This window comes from Anser anser, assembly GCF_964211835.1.
Source record: "Anser anser genome assembly, chromosome: 7".
Classification (NCBI taxonomy): Eukaryota; Metazoa; Chordata; class Aves; order Anseriformes; family Anatidae; genus Anser; species Anser anser.
In genome coordinates, this window is record NC_139727.1 from 37,448,046 (window position 1) to 37,471,319 (window position 23,274).

The 23,274-nt window shown below is 40.2% G+C and overlaps 1 protein-coding gene across 1 annotated transcript in view; it reads left to right on the plus strand.

The window, feature by feature from the left end:
- Positions 1-21,168, plus strand: part of GPR26 (G protein-coupled receptor 26) — a 28,534-nt gene extending 7,366 nt beyond the window's left edge. Inside the window, exons 2-3 of the mRNA XM_083843916.1 lie at positions 3,374-3,487; positions 12,989-21,168. Coding sequence (XP_083700042.1) covers positions 3,374-3,487; positions 12,989-13,220 — 346 coding nt within the window. The 3' untranslated portion in view covers positions 13,221-21,168. The remainder of the gene's footprint in view (positions 1-3,373; positions 3,488-12,988) is intronic.
- Positions 21,169-23,274: the final 2,106 nt, after the last annotated feature.

Below are 23,274 nucleotides of genomic sequence, written 5' to 3' on the forward strand. Positions count from 1 at the left end.
ATGCTTCGAGTATGGCTGGATTGCACAGAAAAGGGGCAAAAATCTCAGTGGCATTTCTCCTCCTCTGCATTTTCTCTGGCCTGAGTTAACTTGGGGGTGTTCCTGCATTTTGTAATCATGTCACTGAAGGGCAGGTTCAGTGGGGCTGTGGGTGTTAGACCTCCTTTCTTTGGAGGAGACAGAGTTGCACAGGCACTTTGCTGTGTGTAACCTCTATTTACTAACTGCCATTTAGCTCTTGCACCAGGCTGTTCACTAAGAAATGGGAGTTTTAACTTCTTTAGACTGCAGGGATGAAGGCTGATTTTAACCCGTGGTGGTGTTGCCTGAACAGGTGAGAGCTGCTGCAGCTGATAGAGTCAAACCTTGGATTGCCTTCCCGAGAGTGAGAGCTACACAAAGGCTTTTCACAAAGTGATGTTCGTAAAACTCTAACAAAGACATAATTTGAATTATATAAGTGGTATATATAAAGGGATGCATAGTGTTTGCTGTAGCACCTAACTGTATAGACATGGGTGCTGTGAGGTTGCACATGAGGGAACAAAGTTTGTAATCCCAGTTTCAACTACCCTGACGTTTCTGGCTTTTTGCATGATCTAGTTTCACTGCGGAGAAATGTGTATGGACAATTCTCTGCTCCCTGTGACTCAGAATCCACCCGCAAGGGGGTCTAGCGACAGGCATTGTGACAGATGGCTTTATTACCTGTGATTTGGAAAGACACAAGTGATCTTCTGAAGATCATTTGAGACGAGTACAAAGGAAACCTCTAAATACCACAAAAAAACGTGTGAAAGTTTAGGGCACATGTCCTTTCAAGTTAGCTCAGGCATTTTTACTGGGTACTGCTTTCTCTTGACTTTGTTCCTAGAACAGATATATCGGAGTTACAGTGAGAGGCCTGGGCAAGAATTCATGTAAGTGCTTAACTCATGCATTTCTTGACCCAAATTATCTATACTAACTTTTTGGTGTATTCAGCTCTTAAAGATACTGGATCTTAAGAACCAGTATCTCATAAAGCTTGTTTAGAATACCAAACCTTTGAAGGGATATATCTCAGATTTTCCAGGATATTAAAATCTTTAAATGAAAGCTAAGTCAACTACCCAGTTCTGTTACCAGTGTCACTACTGGAACCTGTGTATATATTTTTATCTTACTGCACACAAGAGCGTACAAAAGCAAAATACCCATCTGAGCACATTCTCTGTATGAAGGATTAGAGATAAAATACCACATCACAAAGGAAGGTATTTATTAGCTACATCTGGAAAGGCTGAACAAAAGCAATTGGTTGATGTCTTCAGGACTTTTCACATCACACATGAGCTCCAGGAATCACAGACAGCTTTGCATGTGTCAAATAAAATGTGAAGAAATATAACTGGTGAAACTGCTAGAAACAAAAATTATAATGCCCCCCTCCCCCCAACAGCACCCTAATTGAACCTACTTTGGAGATTTCTTCTTCTATACCAACGTGTTCCTGGGATAACATGAATCTAATAACACGTGTCTTAAGTGAAGTTATTGAACCTCTCAGATCGGCTGTTTGCACCTAAAAATACTCCAGCTCTTGCAGAACTGAAAGCATATCATAGGTTCCCTTGAAAAGGTGGATTTTTTTTTCTTCTCAGCTGTCACTTCGAGCTGCAAATAACTCAGACATAGAACATGTAATACTTTTAGATGCGTTTTAATTCTACTTAGGCATATTCTTTGCCTAAAGGAAATTCATTATTTTAAGGAGAGCGAACTTTTTCCCCAGTATTTTGTTCACTTTGCCATCACTTTGCCAGCTACAACACCGCTCTGAGGGCTCAATAAGACCATAAATAAAATGGATAAAAAGAAACAGTTTTTTTTTTTCTTTAGCCCAGTAGAAAGGTAACATAGCAACTACCTGCCACAGAGAGCACCAAAGCACACTGAGATTCTCAGGACACAACACATGCTTAGATGATGATTAGACATTTAGTTACAACAAATAATGTAAGGGTATGATCATAAACCCCATAGCTATTAAAATACATGTGTGGAACTGGGCACTGAGTCATCAATTACAAATTTACAATAAAAGCAGAGGGAGACCAACCCCACGCAGTTACAACGTGCAGCACGTGGGCCAGACCGCTCGCTTCTCCCAAGACACGCGGTTGCTTTGCCCCAAGACCTGTGCAATAAGCTGACACGTAGTGCTGCTATGTGCCTAGAGAGGGATTTTGGCATGCAGATTAGCTTTATTTTTGTCCCTGCCCAAAGGAAGCGTACTGGCTGATGCACTAGTTCAGGTATGGATGGACTCTGGCAGATACAACTAGTGTCTCCCATCCCCACCCAGCCAACCAGTTGCTTGTTCCCATCCCTGGGCTTCACCCAGCCAGCACACAACATGACCAAGCAGGCAGAGGAGAATGGACTTTCATGTTATCAGTCTCTCAGCAAGCTGATGTACTAATCTCAGAGGGGTGTCCTTGCAGTGGAAGGGTGGGCTCAGCTTGCAGGCACCAGTGCTCCACAATCCCATTGCCCTGCCTGCACCCTGAGGGGCTTTGCAGCTCTCTGCCACCCTGTTGTGACCACCACCAGGAAGCTCAAATGAGAAAACTCATGTCCTAAAATGCCACAGGTAGGAAAAAGCAGGGTACGACTAATTTCTAAATTTGGTCTGAAACAAGGCAGGTGGTTTGAGCTGTGGAGTCAGAACATCACAGTTCTTCGGATTTGTTGTATAATTCCCAGCTTTGCAAAGCACTCAGTCCATGCAGGATCTGTCATAAGATTTATGGCCACACAGTTCACAGCTATGGGATGTAACGATTGCTCTAATGTTGGGCTGAATGTTTAGAGGGTGTTTTTCCTGTTACATTTTTATTATGTTTTGTTGCTTATCTCACTGGGCAGTTTCTCCTGTCTGTGATATTGTCATTTGAATTGCTGTTTCTAGGAAAGTAGCATGCTGCCTACCCCACTCTGGATGTCTTCCAGATCTCTGAATATCATGAGGCAAACTCCAGCCTGCAAACACAGCTTACAGTAATTCAGAAAGGAGTTGCAGCTGAATTCAAGTCTGAATTCCACCAACTTGTCTATATATGAATAGATATAAGGGGTGTGTGTAAATGTTTATATACATATAAAGGTATATACATGCATTTCCCCATAATCATTTTTGAAGGGTAAAATCATATAAAGGATTGATACTCGGTATTGTCCTATAGAAACGTGCTATTGTATATATGTGAATACAGCACTTGCTGGAAAGCACTTATTGGAAAGATTGATTTCAATCATTCCAGAAGTATAGCCATTAAAGTCTGCTACCTGATATTATGATTCATGTTCTTGTTTGTGTTGAATGTCACAGTGTAAGAGAGCGTTGTCTGGAAGAACAAAAGAGACGGAGGCAACGAGCAACAAAGAAAATAAGTACCTTTATTGGTACTTTTATACTTTGTTTTGCACCTTATGTTATCACAAGGTAAGTGCAAACCTATGCAGTGAAAAATACTATGGAGATGAACTCAAGTTGGAAAAGCAGTGCACTCTGAACTAGAAATTGATTCTAGTCTCCTGTGAAAATTCTGTGCAGCATTTCCACTCCTATGAGAGGCTGTATTTACTGAGCTAACAAAACCATATAGAATACCATAGCACATATCTGATCTAATCCTGCTGCAACCTGTGGGCCAAACCCTGTTTGGTCAGCCAAGTCAATGTGTTCGTCTCATGGGAGTGATTTAGGAGTTCAGCCCACAGAGGCCGATAGATGTTGTAGTTATTTTTTGAGACCAACAACTCTCCTACTCCTCAGATTGCCTTGGTAGCCCAAGGGGGTGATCCACAGGATAAGACACTTGTCTGAATAGGTCAGGATGTAAGAGCCTGCTCAAACAAGATCCAGCTGAGGTGAGAACATGGCTCACAGACAACCCATAGCTTTTTTTTTTTTTTTGGACTGAGTTCTTGGTCATATACATCAAATATCAAAGTTGTCCTGGCTTACAGCAAAAAAAGTTCTTGTGATTTATGGTCAGATGTCCTTATTTATCTACTAGCTTATCTTTGGAAATGGTTCCTGTGGGTAGCACCAAAGTACTCCTCTGAAACAAAAATATGAAAAAGGGTGTATATCTGGAGAAGTGTTATCAAGTTATTAGAAAGAAATTTACAACTTGTGCTTATTAAGACCCTGGAAAAACTGAAATACTGTTATGAAGAACAGAGATAGAAAAAAGTATTTCTGAAACATCACCTATTTAGATATTATTGGACAGAAATTTTTGGGGCTGACTTCAGTCAAATTCAGGCTCACCAAAAGAAAAAAAAAGTAACACAACCAAATCCTTGAAAAAGCTGAATTAAGACTCAGTGTAAGTGGGCACATAACAAAACCAAATTTTCCATCTCATTATAATATCCTGATTTTCTATTTCTAACAAAACAATTCACAAAAGGTCGTTGTCTCTGTAGAAAGGCAAACCAGCACACGACAGTAATTTTATGTTCATGATAATAATAACTAATTTATTTGTATTAAATAATTTGTAAAAATGTTGCAAATACATTTATAGCAGTTATATTTTTCTGTACTTCTGCTTAATAGTGGCAAGAAGACACTCCATGCTCTGTGCACTAAAATTGCTTGAAAATATTTATAATAATAATGGGCACTTAGTCTTAATTCTCAGGCTATAAGATATTAGAGTATTTGTCATTGCAAGTAGTTAAGTTTAATTTTATATTGGGGCTTTGAACTTAATGAGAATCATCGCAGTCATCACATAGCTTGCGGCTCAGTCCTGAGTGACAGCGAGTGCTTGAGCCAGGGCTGTCAGAAGTATTTCTGTGCTCTTCACATCTCAATCCAGCATTCAGGCACCATCTGCCCCCTTACTCTTAGTTCTGAGTCATCCTAATATGTGTCCTCATAGTCATAAAGCACAGATGGATTAAAAAACTCCTGAACCTACCTGTTTTAATCCTTACAAGGCTCACTTAAACGTTCACCCAAGTCTGCATTCAGTCCATTAAAGACTAATAGCTTTTCCATGGGCAGTGACTTCAAGAGTTAAGATATAAGGTCGGAAATGCACAAAGATGCTTTTCAATGAAGGATGAGGCTTGTGCAATGGTCAGACGTAAGAAGTAAGAGCTATCACTTTCTTGGCCTTTTCATCTCTGATCTAAAGGAATTACTGCACAACAGGCTACATGGAATTCCCTGTTTAGCTACCTGAATCCCCCCCGGGACCTCGCTGGACACTGCACTGCACAGATGGGTATTCGAGGATGTGCGTTACTGTGCTTCCCTGTGCCTCCTGTGTATTGCTGAAATGTAGAAGTCAGGGGAAGAAGAGGTTTCATTATGCAAGGAAGTATTATTTTCTGGACTATGTCCAGAGTGTTTTGCACTTCACAAGACAGAGGCAATCAATCACTTTTCAAGGCAGCAAGCGGAAGATAACTGAAGTGTATTGTTCAGCACTACTTGTAGACAGCAGGCTCTAATTGGCAGAACACTTTAAACATGCTCTGAAGTACTTTATGAATTAAGGCCTCAAAACAGCTAATCACCAGGTTTCACTATAACAACTTCTTTCTGCTTCCCCACTAAAAACTACCAGCTGCAGTCCCACGAGCCAACGAGGAAGCCATGCCTATGGCCCCAGTCAGACAAATTCCTCTCTGGGTCAGAGTTTTTCAGATTACATTAAGGTGAAAATCAGATTAGCTACCCCTTTTATCAAGAAAACACCCTTTTAATTAGTTCAGTGGCTGACCTTAAGTAGTATATCTACACAACCCCATTCTTCTTGATTCCACATTCCAAAGTAGTAGTATGACAGATTCACAGATTCACAGATTCACAGATTTTTCTAGGTTGGAAGAGACCTCAAGATCATCGAGTCCAACCTCCGACCTAACACTAAGTACTCCACTAAACCATATCCCTAAGCTCTACATCTAAACGTCTTTTAAAGACCTCCAGGGATGGTGACTCCACCACCTCCCTGGGCAGCCCGTTCCAATGCTTAATAACCCTTTCGGTAAAGAAGTACTTCCTAACATCCAACCTAAAACTCCCCTGTCGCAACTTTAGCCCATTCCCCCTCGTCCTGTCACCAGGCACGTGGGAGAATAGACCAACCCCCACCTCTCTACAGCCTCCTTTCAGGTAACTGTAGAGAGCGATGAGGTCGCCCCTGAGCCTCCTCTTCTCCAGGCTGAACAAGCCCAGCTCCCTCAGCCGCTCCTCGTAAGACTTGTTCTCCAGACCCCTCACAAGCTTGGTCGCCCTTCTCTGGACTCGCTCGAGCACGTCCATGTCCTTCCTGTAGCGAGGGGCCCAAAACTGAACACAGTACTCGAGGTGCGGCCTCACCAGAGCCGAGTACAGGGGCACAATCACTTCCCTCGACCTGCTGGCCACACTGCTTCTTATACAGGCCAGGATGCCGTTGGCCTTCTTGGCCACCTGGGCACACTGCTGGCTCATATTCAGCCGACTATCCACCAATACTCCCAGGTCCTTCTCGGCCAGGCAGCTTTCCAGCCACTCATCTCCCAGCCTGTAGCTCTGCTTGGGGTTGTTGCAGCCCAGGTGCAGGACCCGGCACTTGGCCTTGTTGAACTTCATGCAGTTGACCTCAGCCCATCGCTCCAGCCTATGCAGATCCTCCTGCAGAGCCTTCCTGCCCTCGAGCAGATCGACACACGCACTTAGCTTGGTGTCATCTGCAAACTTACTGAGGGTGCACTGGACGCCCTCATCCAGATCATCAATAAAGATATTAAAGAGGACCGGCCCCAGTACCGAGCCCTGGGGGACTCCACTAGTGACCGGCCTCCAACCAGATTTGACTCCATTCACCACAACTCTCTGGGCCCGGCCATCCAGCCAGTTTCTAACCCAGCGAAGCGTACGCCAGTCCAAGCCCCGAGCAGCCAGTTTCTTGAGGAGAATGTTGTGGGGAACGGTGTCAAAAGCCTTACTGAGGTCAAGGTAGACCACGTCCACAGCCTTTCCCTCATCCACCAAGCGCGTCACTTGGTCATAGAAGGAGATCAGGTTCGTCAAGCAGGACCTGCCTTTCATAAACCCATGCTGACTGGGCCTGATCGCCTGCTTGCCCTGCAAGTGCCGCGTGATGACCCTCAAGATAATCTGCTCCATGAGCTTCCCCGGCACTGAGGTCAAACTGACAGGCCTATAGTTCCCCGGGTCTGCCCTGCGGCCCTTCTTATAGATAGGCGTCACATTGGCTAGCCGCCAGTCAACCGGGACCTCCCCCGATAGCCAGGACTGCCGATAAATGATGGAAAGCGGCTCGGCCAGCTCCTCCGCCAGTTCTCTCAGTACCCTCGGGTGGATCCCATCCGGCCCCATCGACTTGCGCACATCCAAGCTCCGTAGCAGGTCGCCAACCATTTCCTCATGGATAGCGAAGGCCACATCCAGCTCCCCATCCCCTTCCACCAGCTCAGGGCACTGGGTGTCCGGAGAACAACCGGTATTGCCGCTAAAGACTGAGGCAAAGGCGGCATTAAGCACCTCAGCCTTTTCCTCATCCTTAGTAACTAGGTTTCCCCTCGCATCCAGTAAAGGATGGAGATTCTCCCTAGTCCTCCGTTTCGCGTTGATGTATTTGTAAAAGGATTTTTTGTTGTCTTTAACGGCAGTAGCCAGGTTGAGCTCCAGATGAGCTTTGGCCTTTCTAATTTTCTCCCTGCACAGCCTCGCTACATCCTTGTAGTCCTCCTCAGTGGCCCGCCCTTTTTTCCAAAGATTATAAACCCTCTTTTTTCTGCTAAGCTCCAGCCGCAACTCTCTGTTGAGCCAGGCCGGTCTTCTTCCACGCCGGCTCATCTTTGGGCACGTGGGGACGGACCGCTCCTGTGCCATCACGATTTCCTTCTTGAGGAGCGCCCAGCCTTCCTGGACTCCTCTGCCCTTCAGAACCGCCTCCCAAGGGACTCGGCCAACCAGCGTCCTGAGCAGCTCAAAGTCAGCCCTCCGGAAGTCCAAGACAGCAGTTTTACTGGTCCCCTTCCTGGCCTCGCCAAGAATAGAGAACTCTACCATTTCGTGGTCACTCTGCCCCAGACAGCTTCCGACCACCACATCTCCCACCAGTCCTTCTCTGTTTGTGAAGAGAAGGTCTAGCGGGGCACCACCCCTGGTAGGTTCACTGACCAGCTGCGTCAGGAAGCTATCTCCCACGCTCTCCAGAAACCTCCTAGACTGCTTTCTCTGTGCCGTGTTGTGTTTCCAGGATATGTCCGGGAAGTTGAAGTCCCCCACGAGGACAAGCGCCGACGATTTTGCAACTTCTGTCAGTTGCCTATAAAACTCCTCATCCGTCTCCTCATCCTGGTTCGGCGGTCTATAACAGACCCCCACCAGGATGCTAGCCTTGCCGGCCTTCCCGCGGATCCTAACCCACAGGGATTCAACCTTATCATTCCCAGCCTGGAGTTCTACAACATCGAAAGATTCTCTAATGTAGAGAGCCACGCCACCTCCCCTTCTGTGCTGCCTGTCCCTCCTGAAGAGCCGATAGCCAGGCATTGCAGCACTCCAGTCGTGGGAGCGGTCCCACCACGTCTCCGTGATGGCAACCAAGTCGTAGCCTGCCTGCTGCACAATGGCTTCCAGCTCCTCCTGTTTGTTACCCATGCTGCGTGCATTAGTGTAGATGCACTTCAGCTGGGCCATCGCCTTCTTCCCCGGCCTAGCCATTGTTTCCCCCGGCACAGCTCCGACAAGCCTTGTTTGAGCCCCGTCCCCCTTCTTACCTAGTTTAAAGCTCTCTCTATGAGACCCGCCAGCTCCTGGCCTAGGATCCGTTTTCCCCTTGGAGATAGAGATGTATCACCCCGTATTGTATATTTATAGGCATAGCTTGTTGCTTGGTTTGGAAAAATGCTATTAATACACATCTCAACTTTTTGCTATATTTATCATTATGTGATTGAACAATATTGTTCAAAACCTGTTTTCTCTAAGGAGCTTTTTCATAACAAAGATTAAAATAAGTCATACCAATTTCTAATATTCATGTCCAACTCCAGGCATTTCAGACAAACACAGAACTTTGCTCACGTAATTTAATAAGTGCTGTCTATGTGTGAGGAAATTGGCCCTAAATTAAAAATCCTGAAATAATATCAGAAAGAAGTTTGCAGTCCCAAGCCCTCAGGTTAAGGAGGAGGATCGAATTTCTTTTGTATCATCTCTGGGGAACAAGGGATAAACAAACCATGTTTTTTACACTGGTTGACTGCCCTCTTCATACAAATCCTGCTTGGACAGACAGACAAGGAAACCCACAGAGGAATTCTGAGTTATGTTCTTGCTCATCTGTGCATATTAAATGCATGCATTTCCTATGCAATCTTAGGTTGACATATTCAAAGGCAGTGGCCTTGTAGGCTCCCTCAAGAGCTACAGCTGACATGAGGTAAAGAGATTTTCGTCCTGCATGAGAAATCTGCTGGCACAAGCTGGCTAACACTGCTCCCTATCATCACATCTCTGCTGCCAGGTGGTTCCCACAGCTCTGGGGAGCAGCAATGACTAAGAGCAACAGTGTGCAAGAGCTGAAGGTCCACAAGTCATGCTGCTTCCTTAACAGAAGCTGCCTGATTGTAATATATGCACCACTTAACAGGCAAAACTGGCTAGGCTTTTTCCACTAGCAAGACAGGATACATAAGATTCAGTCTACCAAGCAATAAAGTAAAATAAGCATAAAAATCAAACTAAAACTGACGTTCGGCTTATTCATATCATTAACACAAAATGACTAAGGTCAGATTCTGTTACTATGGGACTTCTGTGAAAAAAAAACCAAAAACAAAACAAAAACCAGAATTAGTAACAAATATAAATGTTAGAAGCGTATGCTTAATGAGTTGATATAACTTCCCCAACTTGGACCAAAAGAATGAATTTCTTCTGAGAAGATCAATTCATCTACCAGCTCCAAAATGAAGTGTGATTTGTTTCACTCCTAAACAACCAGACATTTTAGCTTGTTTGAGGCTCTCTGGCCTGTTCAGAGTTTTCTCTTTAACTCAGTTAATTTCTCAAGTTTAGGCAACGCACAAGAGAGATGCTGCCATTATACTAGCCAGCTGGACCTACACACATTCAGTAAAATATTTTACTAAAACGATTAACTGCACATGTTTATAAAACATTTTCATTGTTTATTTCACACTGCATAAGAGATCAAAGTCTTACACTTCAAGGTAACATTCTTGTTTGTTTACTGAAAGTGAAATAAAATATTTGGATAGCCACTTGACACCAAGTGCTCTACAGAAATACATTTCTAAAATATTGACAGTATCACAGCAAAACAGTTTATAGCTTTGAAGTACAGGTATTATCAGACAGTATAAGAGTGGCTTATGAAAGCAAGTTGGGGAATTATGTAGATAATACTGTAGAATTTAATTTACAGGTTGCACTGAAATATTAATGCTCCTTCACTGAAAATATCTTCCTGGCTGAGATGCTTCATGAAACCCTTTCAAAGGCAATAAGTTATATGACAGTCTTTGCAAGAATGACATTTAATTGTTCCTACATGAAATGGAATTGCACTTCTTGGGGGCAGTCTGCATTTGTTTGTTGCTAGATACCTTAGAATAGCTTGGGATAAAAGGGACCTTAAAGACCACCCAATTCCAGTTCCCTTACCATGGTCAGGGATGCCACCCACTAGACCAGGTTGCCCAAAACCCCATCCAGCCTGGCCTTGAACACCTCCAGGGATGGGGCATCCACAGCTTCTCTGGACAACCTGTGCCAGTGCCTCACCACCATCATAGTAAAGGATTTCTTCCTAACATCTAATCTAACTCTTCCCTCTTTTAGTTTAAAACCATTCCCCCTTGTCATATCGTTATCTGCTCCAGTATATCTGCAAATATACTATCAAAAATAACACGCAGAAAATGCAAAATATAAAAATATCAAGGACACTTAAGGAAATAATTTGAGAAAATATTAAAGATTCTATTGATAAAAGTGTAGGCTTTTTAATTGATCAGTCACTGAAGGCAGAATTAGTAGGTCTAGGCTTACAACCCTCAAGTGCCTATTTGATATATTTAGATGGAGATTGCTAACAACTCATGGAACTGAGTGACAGCAGCTGAGAAATTTGTCATACCTTGGTCATTCAAGGCATCCACTGAATTTAATTAAGCTTAATCAAATTCACATTCGTAAAACATTTAACAAAGTAAATCAACAGGATTTAATTCAACACAGTAAAATTCAAAATGCAAAGAAGAAGCCATCAAATATGTGAGGAACAGAAAGAAGGATGGTTCAATGTAGATTACAAAGTAAATATGAACCAGTAGATGATTAATTTCCAAACAGTCAAATCTCATTTTAAGCATATTAACACGGGTGTCTTAGCTACATTTTGTTAAACAGGTGAATATACACCAGAACAGACCCCCAGCAGCTTGAGTAGAAGAAAATTATGTCTGAATTTGGATCCTACTTTGTATGAAGGACATCAGCCAGGAGTTACAAGGAGAGGCTGGAGGATCAGCATTTAGTTAGTCAAGACGAAAGGAGAGAAATGGTACAGGTGGCCATTTGGTATCTCAGAGTAGCTTACAGTGATCAGCTGAGCCAAACAGCACCAGTGGAACGGCAAGAGCAGTTCAAGTATTTTCATATCATATAGTCTAGTCACCTCAAATGTCTCACGTGGCTGTAAGCCCATAACTTGATAGTTATTTGAGTTCCTCTTTTCACATACATAATACTTTCAGCCTTTGTCTCCACTGGAGTTCGCATGATCTCCCTGGAGAATAGCACATGAGCAGATGTAGAACATTTCTGGAATGGCTGTTCATCTCAGTAAAATGTATAAAGAATCTGAAAATAATTTGTTCTTTGATAATAGGACACATTAATGTAAAGATGTTATTTGTGACAGGATGATACTTCTGCTTAAAACTTGATAGTTATCAGTGACTGTTTAATTATTTGACAGTGAAATTAAGAGAGTATAAAATGAATTGTCAAACCTTGACTTCAGTTAATGTCCTCATGTCATGTTTCCATCAAATTATTCATTTAATATAGCTTAGGCTTCCATGGCATGTCATTGAAATGTATGCAAATGGATACTAAAGAGGTTCTCAGAAGCCATTTCAAAATGAAAAAGAAGAGGTCCTTATAGGTAAGAATTTGCAAGAGCAGATGTAGTTCTTATAACAGTACCCCTGAGTATTGGGATGTTTTGAGCACTACTGACATACTGAAGTGGAAGATTTGCTTTACAAAGTTCACTTAAACTATAAATTGCTTTGCCTGACTTTCTATCCCAGAGTGCATCTGACGCTATTTTTATACACATTGTTTTTCTACAACAAAACACACAAGTTTATATTGGGTAATGTCAGCACCCCTAAAAGCATCACTAAACAAATGAAACCCACTTCTAATCAAAGCGAAGTGCAAAATGATCAAATTGCTAGCATTAGAATTAGAATCTCAGAATTAGAATTACTAATACCACATCACTGACTAAAGCCCCGTCACTGGCTGCAGGCCCATAGTGCTAAGCCCACCACAAATACTTGAGAAGAAAGTGTTTTAGCCAGGGAATTTGCAGTGTAGGCATACCAGAATGGAGAGAAAAGACAGAAGCTCCTAGTCAGTGATGCAACAAATTCAAGCTCTTTAGTCCCACTTTCATGCTCAAACAACTGGACCACGCCATCTGCCAGTGCTATTTTAAACAACAAAATGTATGGAAAGTTGTTAGTCTCTAAAGGTGTATTCCAATGATAAATAAATAGGCTCTTTTGAAGTCTGCATCATATCCTGCTGGGTGGGGGAGGAATGCAAGGGTGAGTGATGGGTGTCATTAGTTTATAGCTATGCTGTTACCTCATCCATTTAATGTGGATATTCACTCTCTCAACCTTCCTGTTTCCACAGGCTTGTTGAATTGTCCTCTGTGGTCCCCATCAGTTCTCACTGGGGAATCATTTCCAAGTGCTTAGCTTACAGCAAAGTTGTTTCTGACCCTTTTGTGTACTCTTTGCTACGGAATCAGTACAAGAAGACATGGAAGGACATGATAAACAAGATCCTCAAAAGAAGCTCCATCAACTCCTCTGCCCTCACGAGTGAGTCGCCCAACCAGAATATATTGCAACTGAACGAATGAGGAGCCTGGTATGGGATCTTCAAGAACCATAAAGTGATATATGGGAAACAAGAGTAACTGGCCTAACCCTAGTAGCTATCCTCAGCTGTCAAGGTTTCAGGAGGCTGCCACAGAGGCCGGTTGAAGCCCAGCCCCTGTAACACCTAAGGGAGGCAGGCTACTTGGTGCCTCCTGCCCCCAACTACAAGCGTGCTATTGATACATGGTCCTGCAGGTTTTGCGGGTACAAATCTCCCATTGATTTTCATCAGCAGTTACACATACATACAGGGTGAAAAACTGGTCTTTCATGGAAGGGCTCATGAGAGTAGAGGAAGCAGACTGGTGTGTTCAAGAGATCATTTCAGAAAAGCCACACAGGAATGTGTGTGTGGTGTTTTTCATGGGCTGCAGGTAAGGCTCACTCCAATCTAGCTGACAATCTGGCTTTACTAAAACAACCCCAGTCTAGTTGCTTCAGGATGTTCCCCATAGAAAGCTCTTAAAAAGCTTAATAGCAAAATCTTTACCTGGATACTCATACAGTGCCCAGCATAGTTTTCAACCTCTTTTTATACATATTATTTGAACAATTCTGTAGAACTGAATGGAGAGTAAATCCCTTTTGTAGTACACTGCAGGCTGGATTTGGCCATGTCTTCTAAGTAACTTTCACAGAAACACATTATTTTCCTCCCCATTAAATTTCAGAACAGTAAAAAAGGTAGATAGGATGAAAAAATCAGGACGATTCCTGCCTACCTTAACCACTTTCTAGTATATCTGAGCTACACAGAGATGGATTTTGCCCCAAAGCTGCAAAATTGGTCCCCCTGCCCCATATATTAATAAATATAGTTAATGACGGTTTAATCCCATATTTATATATTATTTGAAGGAAAGATGAGCCCACAGCTGAGTTTAAAAGTATCATTTGCAAAGCAAGTAGAGCAAAAATAATAGACCTCCTCACCACCATGAAATTGCTGACAGTAATATTATTCTACATCTGAACAAGTGCAAATCTCAGAGTTTTCAACTGGGATCTCTGTAGCACTAGGATGTAGCTCTGCTTATTAATATTATTAATATTTACCATGCATTCAGCTCAGCCTGCAGCTAACATAGACCCATATACCACTAAAATTTTCAAGATCAGGAAAATCCTATGTGACACTTCCTCAGAAACCATCACAGTATCTTAATTTTTGTAAAAAACATTTAGTTCTTTGTAAGTAAAACCGCAGCATGTAGATGGCCTCATAACTGTCATGTAGGCACATGATGTTGAAGCCATCCTCCAGTGACTAATGACAAATTACTTTCCTTGGTAATTTTCAGTGACTTCTCTCTCAATTCAGTGAAAACACTATGAAATGATACAGTTTAAGTGTTTTCTTATTAACTAAGATGTAGAAAATCAAAAGCTTGTCAGCACTATGATTTTAGGAATAATCAATTTCTAAAACAACTTGCATCAACAAAGCGTGTCCTCATCGTAACCTCTTAAAGTTATTTTCAGGTAAAGAACTATTGGTTTCAAATGCTTCAGATTTATACTGTGATTGGCAAAAGACTTGCTACCAATTCTGACCTTAATTCTTCACACATTTGTCTCCAGCAAGTGACTTAAATTCCATAAGACAAAGGTAAGTTAACAACAGAAGTGAAATTAGTTTTTGCTCAGCAAGTCAAGGAAGCTTCTCTCCAGTGTCCATAAGTTACAATTTATTTTTTTTTTTTTAGGTGAGGGTAAAACGGTAAACAGATGCCCAGATTATGAACATTCTCAGTTAAGCAGGCTTCATGCATGCAATAGCAGCTTAAATAAGAGCTGATATAGCTGGCTATATTAACATTAATTCTTGCATATTCCAGCTGTAAATACAGAAGTCAGGACCATATTGAAAAAATAGGGCCCCAAGTACTAAAAATGTTGAATTAATTTTAGTTGCCACCTCTTGTGTTCTCCAAATAAAAGGCACTGTATGTCATCTATAGCTCTGCAGAGAAGCCCTGGCAGAAAAGGTTACTGATCTAAATTAGTATATTGTTTCATTTATGATAAATCATAAATATCAGTTATTTTGCAAACCTCAGCATACTCCATTTTGCAAGTTTCACCATGAATATCTGCCTTTGACACAACGGATATTATGACAACAACATTTTTCCTTCATACCTTGCAAAAAGCATCCACTGCTGTAAATTCTGACTGTTGATTAAGAACCCAGATAGGTAACTCAGTGAGAGGTTTCACCTCAAAGTCAGTAAATTTGGGGTAATACCTCAGTCACTAGTGTGAAGAGCCTTGCCTTATCCCTCTCTCTGGCACAATACCGCAGCTGCAATCTATAAACTCTCATTGTCACCTGCCTTATAAGTGGAAAAATTAACAGAATGAAGATCATTAACTAACTACCATGTAAGTAAAAGTCTTCATCTCAGCTATTCAGTTTAATTACAAAACTACAGCGTAAATGTAAAAAAAACCAAAAAAACAAAAAAACAAAAAAAAAGAAACACAAATATAGTCATGGAATCTAAGTAAGTTTTCCCAGCACTGTATACTAGCCATTTGTCACATTACATTGTCTACCTCATCTTAATCATTTGACTTGTTAGGCTTAACATAATTTTCTCAGGTACAATAGGTAAAAACACCCAGATCAATATTTGTTTCTTACAAAATTCAAGTCATTTTGATGGCTTAATTGTATTCTGGAAGGATAGTGGAAAGCTGATTATTAGTCAGCTTAAAAGGATAAAATGCTTTGTATCAGGATGTTATGTGTTTTACTAGGACCACTTTTAGTTAAGAAATTAAAACAGGTTGATTGTTAAAGTCCACAACTGTTGTCAATGTAGACATGGGGCTGCTACCAAAGTCAATGGGAGGTTTGCATGTTGATAAACCTAGCCCCAGAGGGATTTTGCATTCAATCCAAATAGAGCAAAATTTCCCAGAAGAAAAACTATAGTACTGTTAGGACAGCAAGTAAAAGGTAGAGAAGAATATAGCATTAGACTTGTCTCATTAAGCCTGTGTATCACAGTCAGTCACTGGTTGATTTATGTGTCCCCATGAGCAATAAATCTCTCCCCTTGTATATGTTTAAAAAATTGTCTTTCTTTCATGGTGCCTTTCTTCTAGAATTAATCTTATAGCAGAGAATAAATATAATTTCCCCTTACTTACATCAGCTCTCTGACACATTGTCATATTTCTACCATCTGAAGCAAGCGAGAGTTGTACATGCTGGTGCTTGATAAACTGACTCAATATACAAAATAAAAGTAATACCCTAACATTTCCTGATGACATTTCATAAGATACTAGAAATATGATACTGTGGCTCGTTAAGTGCTAGATATTCATCTGAATTCTTATAGGCAACTGGCAAATTTTTCTAAAATGTGTGTCTAAGTGATGAATGTAGATATGACTAACTATGTGTCTGCTGAGTATTATGTGTACTACACAACACTTTCACTCGAGTGAGTTAGAATAATGATGGCAAATGTAATGCACAATACTTTATTATCTCTGGTCATGAGGCGGAACTGTTCTCTTGTCAAATGCAAATGTGAGTGTGTGTGCGAGGGGTGGGTTTTCCATTTGTTGTTTAAATATTTTTGAAAAAGTTTGTAAAGTACGGCTACAATGTGTGCCCAAAATATGGAACTGCATGAGCAAAACTTGTCCAGCTGCTTAGGCAATATGCAGTTTTCTGTTTGTTGGTATCTGCATTCCATATGCAATATCTATTTCTCACATGCGTGTTCAATTAACATTTTCTTCATATCTTGTAAGTTTGGCAGGCAGAACATTGGCAGACAATTAAGAGAATTTAGTTCACTATGTCATATTGCAGATTCCCTCTGTTCATTTTACAGTTACTTATACAATATCAGAGCCATAACTATGAACTAGGACCCCATATTATGTTATGTTTTTGAACTAGTTTTGATGTGAAGATGTGGTAATTGCACGTGACAAAAACTATGAGAGAATGATATGTTTACTACTGACATAAATCAACATAATATTTTATTGCTTCAACTGACAATCTAGTCCCATTAGATAATTATATCCAGGTTTTATAGATCTGTCTTCTGAATGTTTAGGGCTGGGTTTTCAAAGGTATTTGCACAGTGCAAGATGTAAACAGGATTTATTGAGTTCCTCATGAGCGCAAGTACTCACTTTCAATGCTAGGCAACTACATGATCCATCTCTAACTAAGGTCTATCCCTGTTGTTACCCTTTACATAAAAGACCCACAAAACTATGTTGTCAGTGGCTCTGAGCCATGCTTTTTATAACCTCTGAAGTTTTACTTATGAAATAATCAAGTTACAATAATAATTAATCAAGTCAAATAATCTATATATAAAAACTCCCAGACAAATTCTTATGAAGCCTGAGGACTGCTATAGCAGTAGCCTTGTGCATCACAGCATTGCAGAGCAGCTGAGGATGGAAGGGACCTCTGGAGGTCATTTTATTCACCTCCCAAGAAGCACATCGCTGTTTTTTGCTGTAGTTTACCATCTCAGTTTTGCCAATGCGTGTCTGCTCTGCAGTAGTGCTGGGAAATGATCCTAGTCCACATCAACAATACAGTCATCCTGAAAATTATTTTTTTCTGAAAACATTTTGGGCAGCCAGCTTAGACTTGACTTCAAAAAACAGCTACATCAGCACAACTTAGGGGCTAAAAAACTGGGTCAGAAATAGATGTGAATGGTAGGCTGAGGGCCAGAATGTTTGGGAAACCTTATCCTTACTTTACTGCTGTTGCAATGATATGTGTTGCTCTGACTGCACTGGGCTTTTCCTAATGGTCTGCTTCCACACAAGGAACTCTCTAGGACTCTCAGCCATTCACTTACCCCAAAGAGAAAGCGAAAACATCTCTCAAAGCCCAGTAGCACAAGCAGCACAGCCTCCATAGGAGGGTCCTTGTTGGATTAGGAAGGCTTAAATGGTTTTCAGTTGGGCTACGTGGAAACTCGTCACATATTTTGGATGGCCAGAAACCATCTACACCTGGATGAGCCCTGCCTTAAGAGATAGACCAATTCTTAAAGCTCAGGAGGTTTATGTAGTTTGCAGAAAGAAAGTTTTTCTGGTCTTGCTTGCCAAACTTTTCATAGTTTCTCCATTCCTCTTACTACTAAATAAAGAAGGCTCTGAGGTCTCAGAATATCTTGTCCTGTTCATTTTTAAATGTGCAGTGAATGCCATTGAAACAACTCTTTGGAAATTCCTTACTTTTCACTACTATCAGAACTATCTTCTCCCCAAATTAAATGTTCTTATGATTAAATGAACCTTATAAGCAAAACCAGAGACTTCACACTAATGTCAGATCATTTTTATTTAGCCCAAAAGATCTCTCTATATTATTGCACATCACATTCAGCACAGAAAACTCAGACTCATGGATCCTATGGTGTTTGCTTTACCAGGTGACACTGGATAGTTAGTACTAAGCATAGGCTTCCATATTGGTAGAATCAGGGACTATATCTTCATAAGCTACCCAAGCCTGAATAGGTGAGACAATAATATTTTAGCCTTAAATCTAATTTTTTTTTTTTATTTGCTTTTTGTGCTTTAATTCTGAGCACTAATTATTCCTTGTAATCTTTGATGGATAAAGTTTCTTTATGAAAACCATCCCACTTTAAAAGACAGCTGTCCTTGTTGGGAGGTATAAAAGTTTACATGGAGAAAAGAGCTGCTGCAGTGTCTATAAAATGTCTACTTCTTATATGTGTTCCTGGTGTGTATCATGTAAATATGTATTTAGAATTGTTGGTTTTTAAGCAAATAATGCTGATCTAATGAACTAGAGAGGATACTGTCGTATATGTCTATATTTATAACAAAGATGATTAGCCCTATAGTCTGTAAGTGCACTTCAGAAATTTGTGTATTGAGAAGCAAATGTATCAGGTGGATGAAAGCATGCATGTGTGGTAATTGTGTTGTAAAATATGATTTTTTTTCTTGAAGAAATACTATTGCACATGGTTTCAATATACCCAAAGGCATGAGTCCACTCAACTGATTAATAGTCTTCAAAGATATATTAGGAAAAGGATCTCCATTTGGAGTTCACTGAATACTGAGAAACAGTTTTCTAGTCTCTGTAGTTATAAAATTACAGTTCTGAAGCAAACATTTTTTTTTAAAATCACAGAAATAACAAAAAGGAAATTGAGAGCCTCTATCCTCCTGGGATATGATGCAGCAAGAGTTCCTAAGGAAGAAGAAAACAACTGCTTTCAAATGAAATGCCAGTACATCCTAGTGAGATACTAAAGGAAATGCAACGTGGCCTAGCATGCAAACTTGGCTATATCCTTCCCGTTGTTGACCACCATAGATAGTCCTATTTAGTCATTTTGCACTTAAGCTGTCTTGAGTCCTTGAACAAAATAAACAAATAAAAAACTGTTGGATTTCAAAGTGATTTACATTGCAACCCTGACCATGAAATCCTTATGCAAAGACAACTAATTTCTACTCCTCCTGATTTGCTGATATGATCAATGAACTACAGAGGAAAAAAATATATACATCCCATGAGTTGAATGACATTTGACTTTTTTTGACTTCTGTTAAGAAAACAATGTCAGTAAAATATGCGGTGTCCTCAGGGTCATACAGCAAATGTGACAAGGCGGGGGACAACTCATCCATACTGTACCTTCTTGTCCAACCACAGTCAAGTAAAATAAAGCTATCTGCATCAGCCACAGTATGTGATGGGTCATTTATAGCAGAAACCATAGAGCTTCCCTCATAACATGTTTGAAAAATCATTATCACAGATTGCCTTGGAAAATAGAAATAGATAACTAAAAGGTGCCTTGATTTACCTTTATTTATACACATTTTTCTAAACCTTAGATTTTTTCATGTTGTTTTTATTTACTTAAGATCATTTTAAAATTAAAAAAAAAAAAATCCCATATATTTGGCAATCATCAATCTTTCCCTTCTGAATTCTTGCAGGAATGCGATGTACTACCAGTCTTTATAGACGCAGTTGAATATAAACCTTTTCCTCTAGATTAGATTATTAGATGATTACTTGCTTTAAAAAAAAAAAAAAGTTAAAAGGAAAAAGTTAGGGGCTGGTTATACATATCCTTGCTATAAGGACAGTGGTGTTTCTTGGATGAGTAAGGACCATTCATATGATAAGAGGTTTAAAAATGTCTGGCCTGTGTATTTAAACTTCATTTTGTTTTGTTTTGAAATAACAAAAATAGATGGTTTCCTATTTCTAAGCATCTAGTCAGTCTGAAGAAATGTAGTTCTGAAATAGCGTTAATAATAGCTGCTGTAGATAGGGCATGTTTTGACTATATTATAAATATAAAATTATAATTTATTACATTTTACTTTTATTTGTATAACAACGGGTTGTAATTGTAGGGGCTATTTATATGGGTAAAAAAGGCAATATTAATAAATGGATAGAATGATGCACAGACCAACTTGTAATGACAAAATACTCAAGAGTGCCATGGGTTAAAATGGACTATGGGACTTTAGTGTCCCTGGTAAGCTAAACTCCTATAGTCTCTTAATATATATTTCAGAAATACATATTCATTCATGTAAAGACAGATATATAAAATTCTGTTGTATTAACACCTCTAGTTTAAAGGAATACAAGACAGTAAATTTTAATCCTTCAGTTTTTTGAATAAGGGGCCTGTGCTGCCTATTCTGTTTACAATGGCTTGTGCTTTGTGAATACATATCAAATGTTGTAATATATTTTTATTACATAGAGTTAATGGTTAATAAAAAGTAACATATAAATAAATACATACTATATATGTATATTGTGATTTTGTTATATTTACTGTTAATGAAATGTGATTATGAATAAATGACTTCGTGTGAGCTATTTTTTAAATATAAAAGTTTACACTTTAAAAAGTCTGTTTCATTTCATTGCTGCAAAAGTCAAACCTGCAAAGTGATTGCAATGATGTGACCTGATAATTCTGTTGACTTTTGGAAAAAAACTACAAAGTCAAGTGTAACAAGATTGCATCAGTCTGTTTACGAGCAACATAAGTGAAATTATTGGAGAACCGTAATACATAATGTATTGGTCTAGACTTAATATATATGATCCGAAATAAACTTTCCTTGATACCTTGAGCTGGTCCCACGGTTGGTGGGAAAAAAAAGAGGTGGGGGTCTCTGGTAGTATAGGGTTCCTCTTCCTGCTCTACAAGGCTCCAGACCCACCCTGAGCTCCCACAGAAAGGTCTCTGAAGGTTTCAGACCCATCCTGAACACCAACCAAGAGCCAGACCCTGCAGGTAGTCCTCTCAGAGCAGAGGTCTTTTACTGTCTACATGAAGTCCAAGCGCTTTGTCCCCAAATGCATTATTCTGCTGAGTCAAAGGGTTTAACTGTTAATTGTGCTTTAATAACAGTATTACAACTTCAGTTCTCAGATGTGGATAAGCACTCATTGAAATAAATGCAAATATCCCCAGTCTTCTTCCTCTGATCTCTAGACAGAGATTTGAGCTGGAGATTAAATTCCACTCCAGTGCACAGATTAGGCCTCTTAAGGACTCTTTTGCTTCCCTTGCAGGTATTAAATCTGTGCTGTAGAAAAGCAGAAGAGACCCCCAGATGAGCTCAAAATTCTCAGACATTGAATAATTTCTAAATTAACCAACATGACATCATTTTTTCCCATACCTCCCCTTTATTTTAAACAGCTCAGCAACTAAGTTTCTGTTGTCCATCTTTCTGTGTGCACACCCTCCCTTCTCACACACACAGACAGTTTTGTGAGGATGTTGTGTGTGGGTTTCTGAGCACCTCACTGGTGCTGAGATGCAATTATCTCAGAAAGACTGGCAGGGTAGGATGGGAAAAATAATTTATTCATGTTCATCTCATAGCTGCTTTCAATTTATACTGAGGTCAATGCACAAAGCAAGCTTTAAATGCAAATTTAGAGCATGAAAACAGTGTGACTTCTCAACCCAGGCAATAGCTTTCACCATTATCTTTGGGAGCAAAAACTGGAGATATGCTGGCTCTGCAAACCTCAGTGCCACGATAATGTCCTCTCACAGGGGGAAGACATCTCCCAATGTCACTGATCCATCCTGGGCTCCAGGCTCAAGCAGACACCCAAGGGAAACCCACTAGCACAGCGTGCGAGGTTTTCATTTGCTCTGCTCTCCATTACAACTGCTGTTTTCCATCACTTAGGAAGGACCTAAATATTGCCTTTCATATTACAAAACCTGATGCAAAGGAACATTCATTTCAGGAAAGTTTTGCCTGGAGATTTAGCAGAGACAGAATAATTATCCTGCATCTCATTTCAAAGGGCTTGCCATCCACACGGTTATAAAACTTTTTTTTCTTTTGCCAGCATTATGCTAGAATCCAGTTACAAGCTTTACATCAACTTCTGCCACCCAGAATTTTAAAGGAAAACAACTGTAATGCCAGCAACACAGTGGACATGCATCCAGCATGGGAAAACACCTCCAACAAAAATATTAAGAGGAAAGAGCAATCAGCAGTTCCAACCACTCCTGCCCTGCCTGCACCCTGATAATGCATGCAGAGCACTAGGGACCACAGAGTTCATGTGTCATACAAAAATTAAACATTTTAAAAGTTATTTAAAATTTAATCATTTAAAAATTAATAGTGCACCTTTGTTGCCCAGGTATCACATTTAATTCCTATTCTGTTAACTGCAGCTAAATAACATTTTCCTATATCTGCCTATTTTGCTTTCATTAGTTCTTTAAGCATCTTAAAATGCAAAACAAAAAAATGTATACCTTTTCTATGCAGCAGCAATGCCTGTTGATACACATTAAATATCCTGACTTTCACATCATATGGCAAGAAATAATGTCTGAATTCTGTTTATGAAGTTCTGTGCTCAAACCTAATACTCCCAAAACCTCTAATTTACTATTTGTCAAAACTGACCATCACAAGATGGCGTGAACAACTTGGGATAAAAGCCTCTTTCTGCCAGAGTTTGAGGAA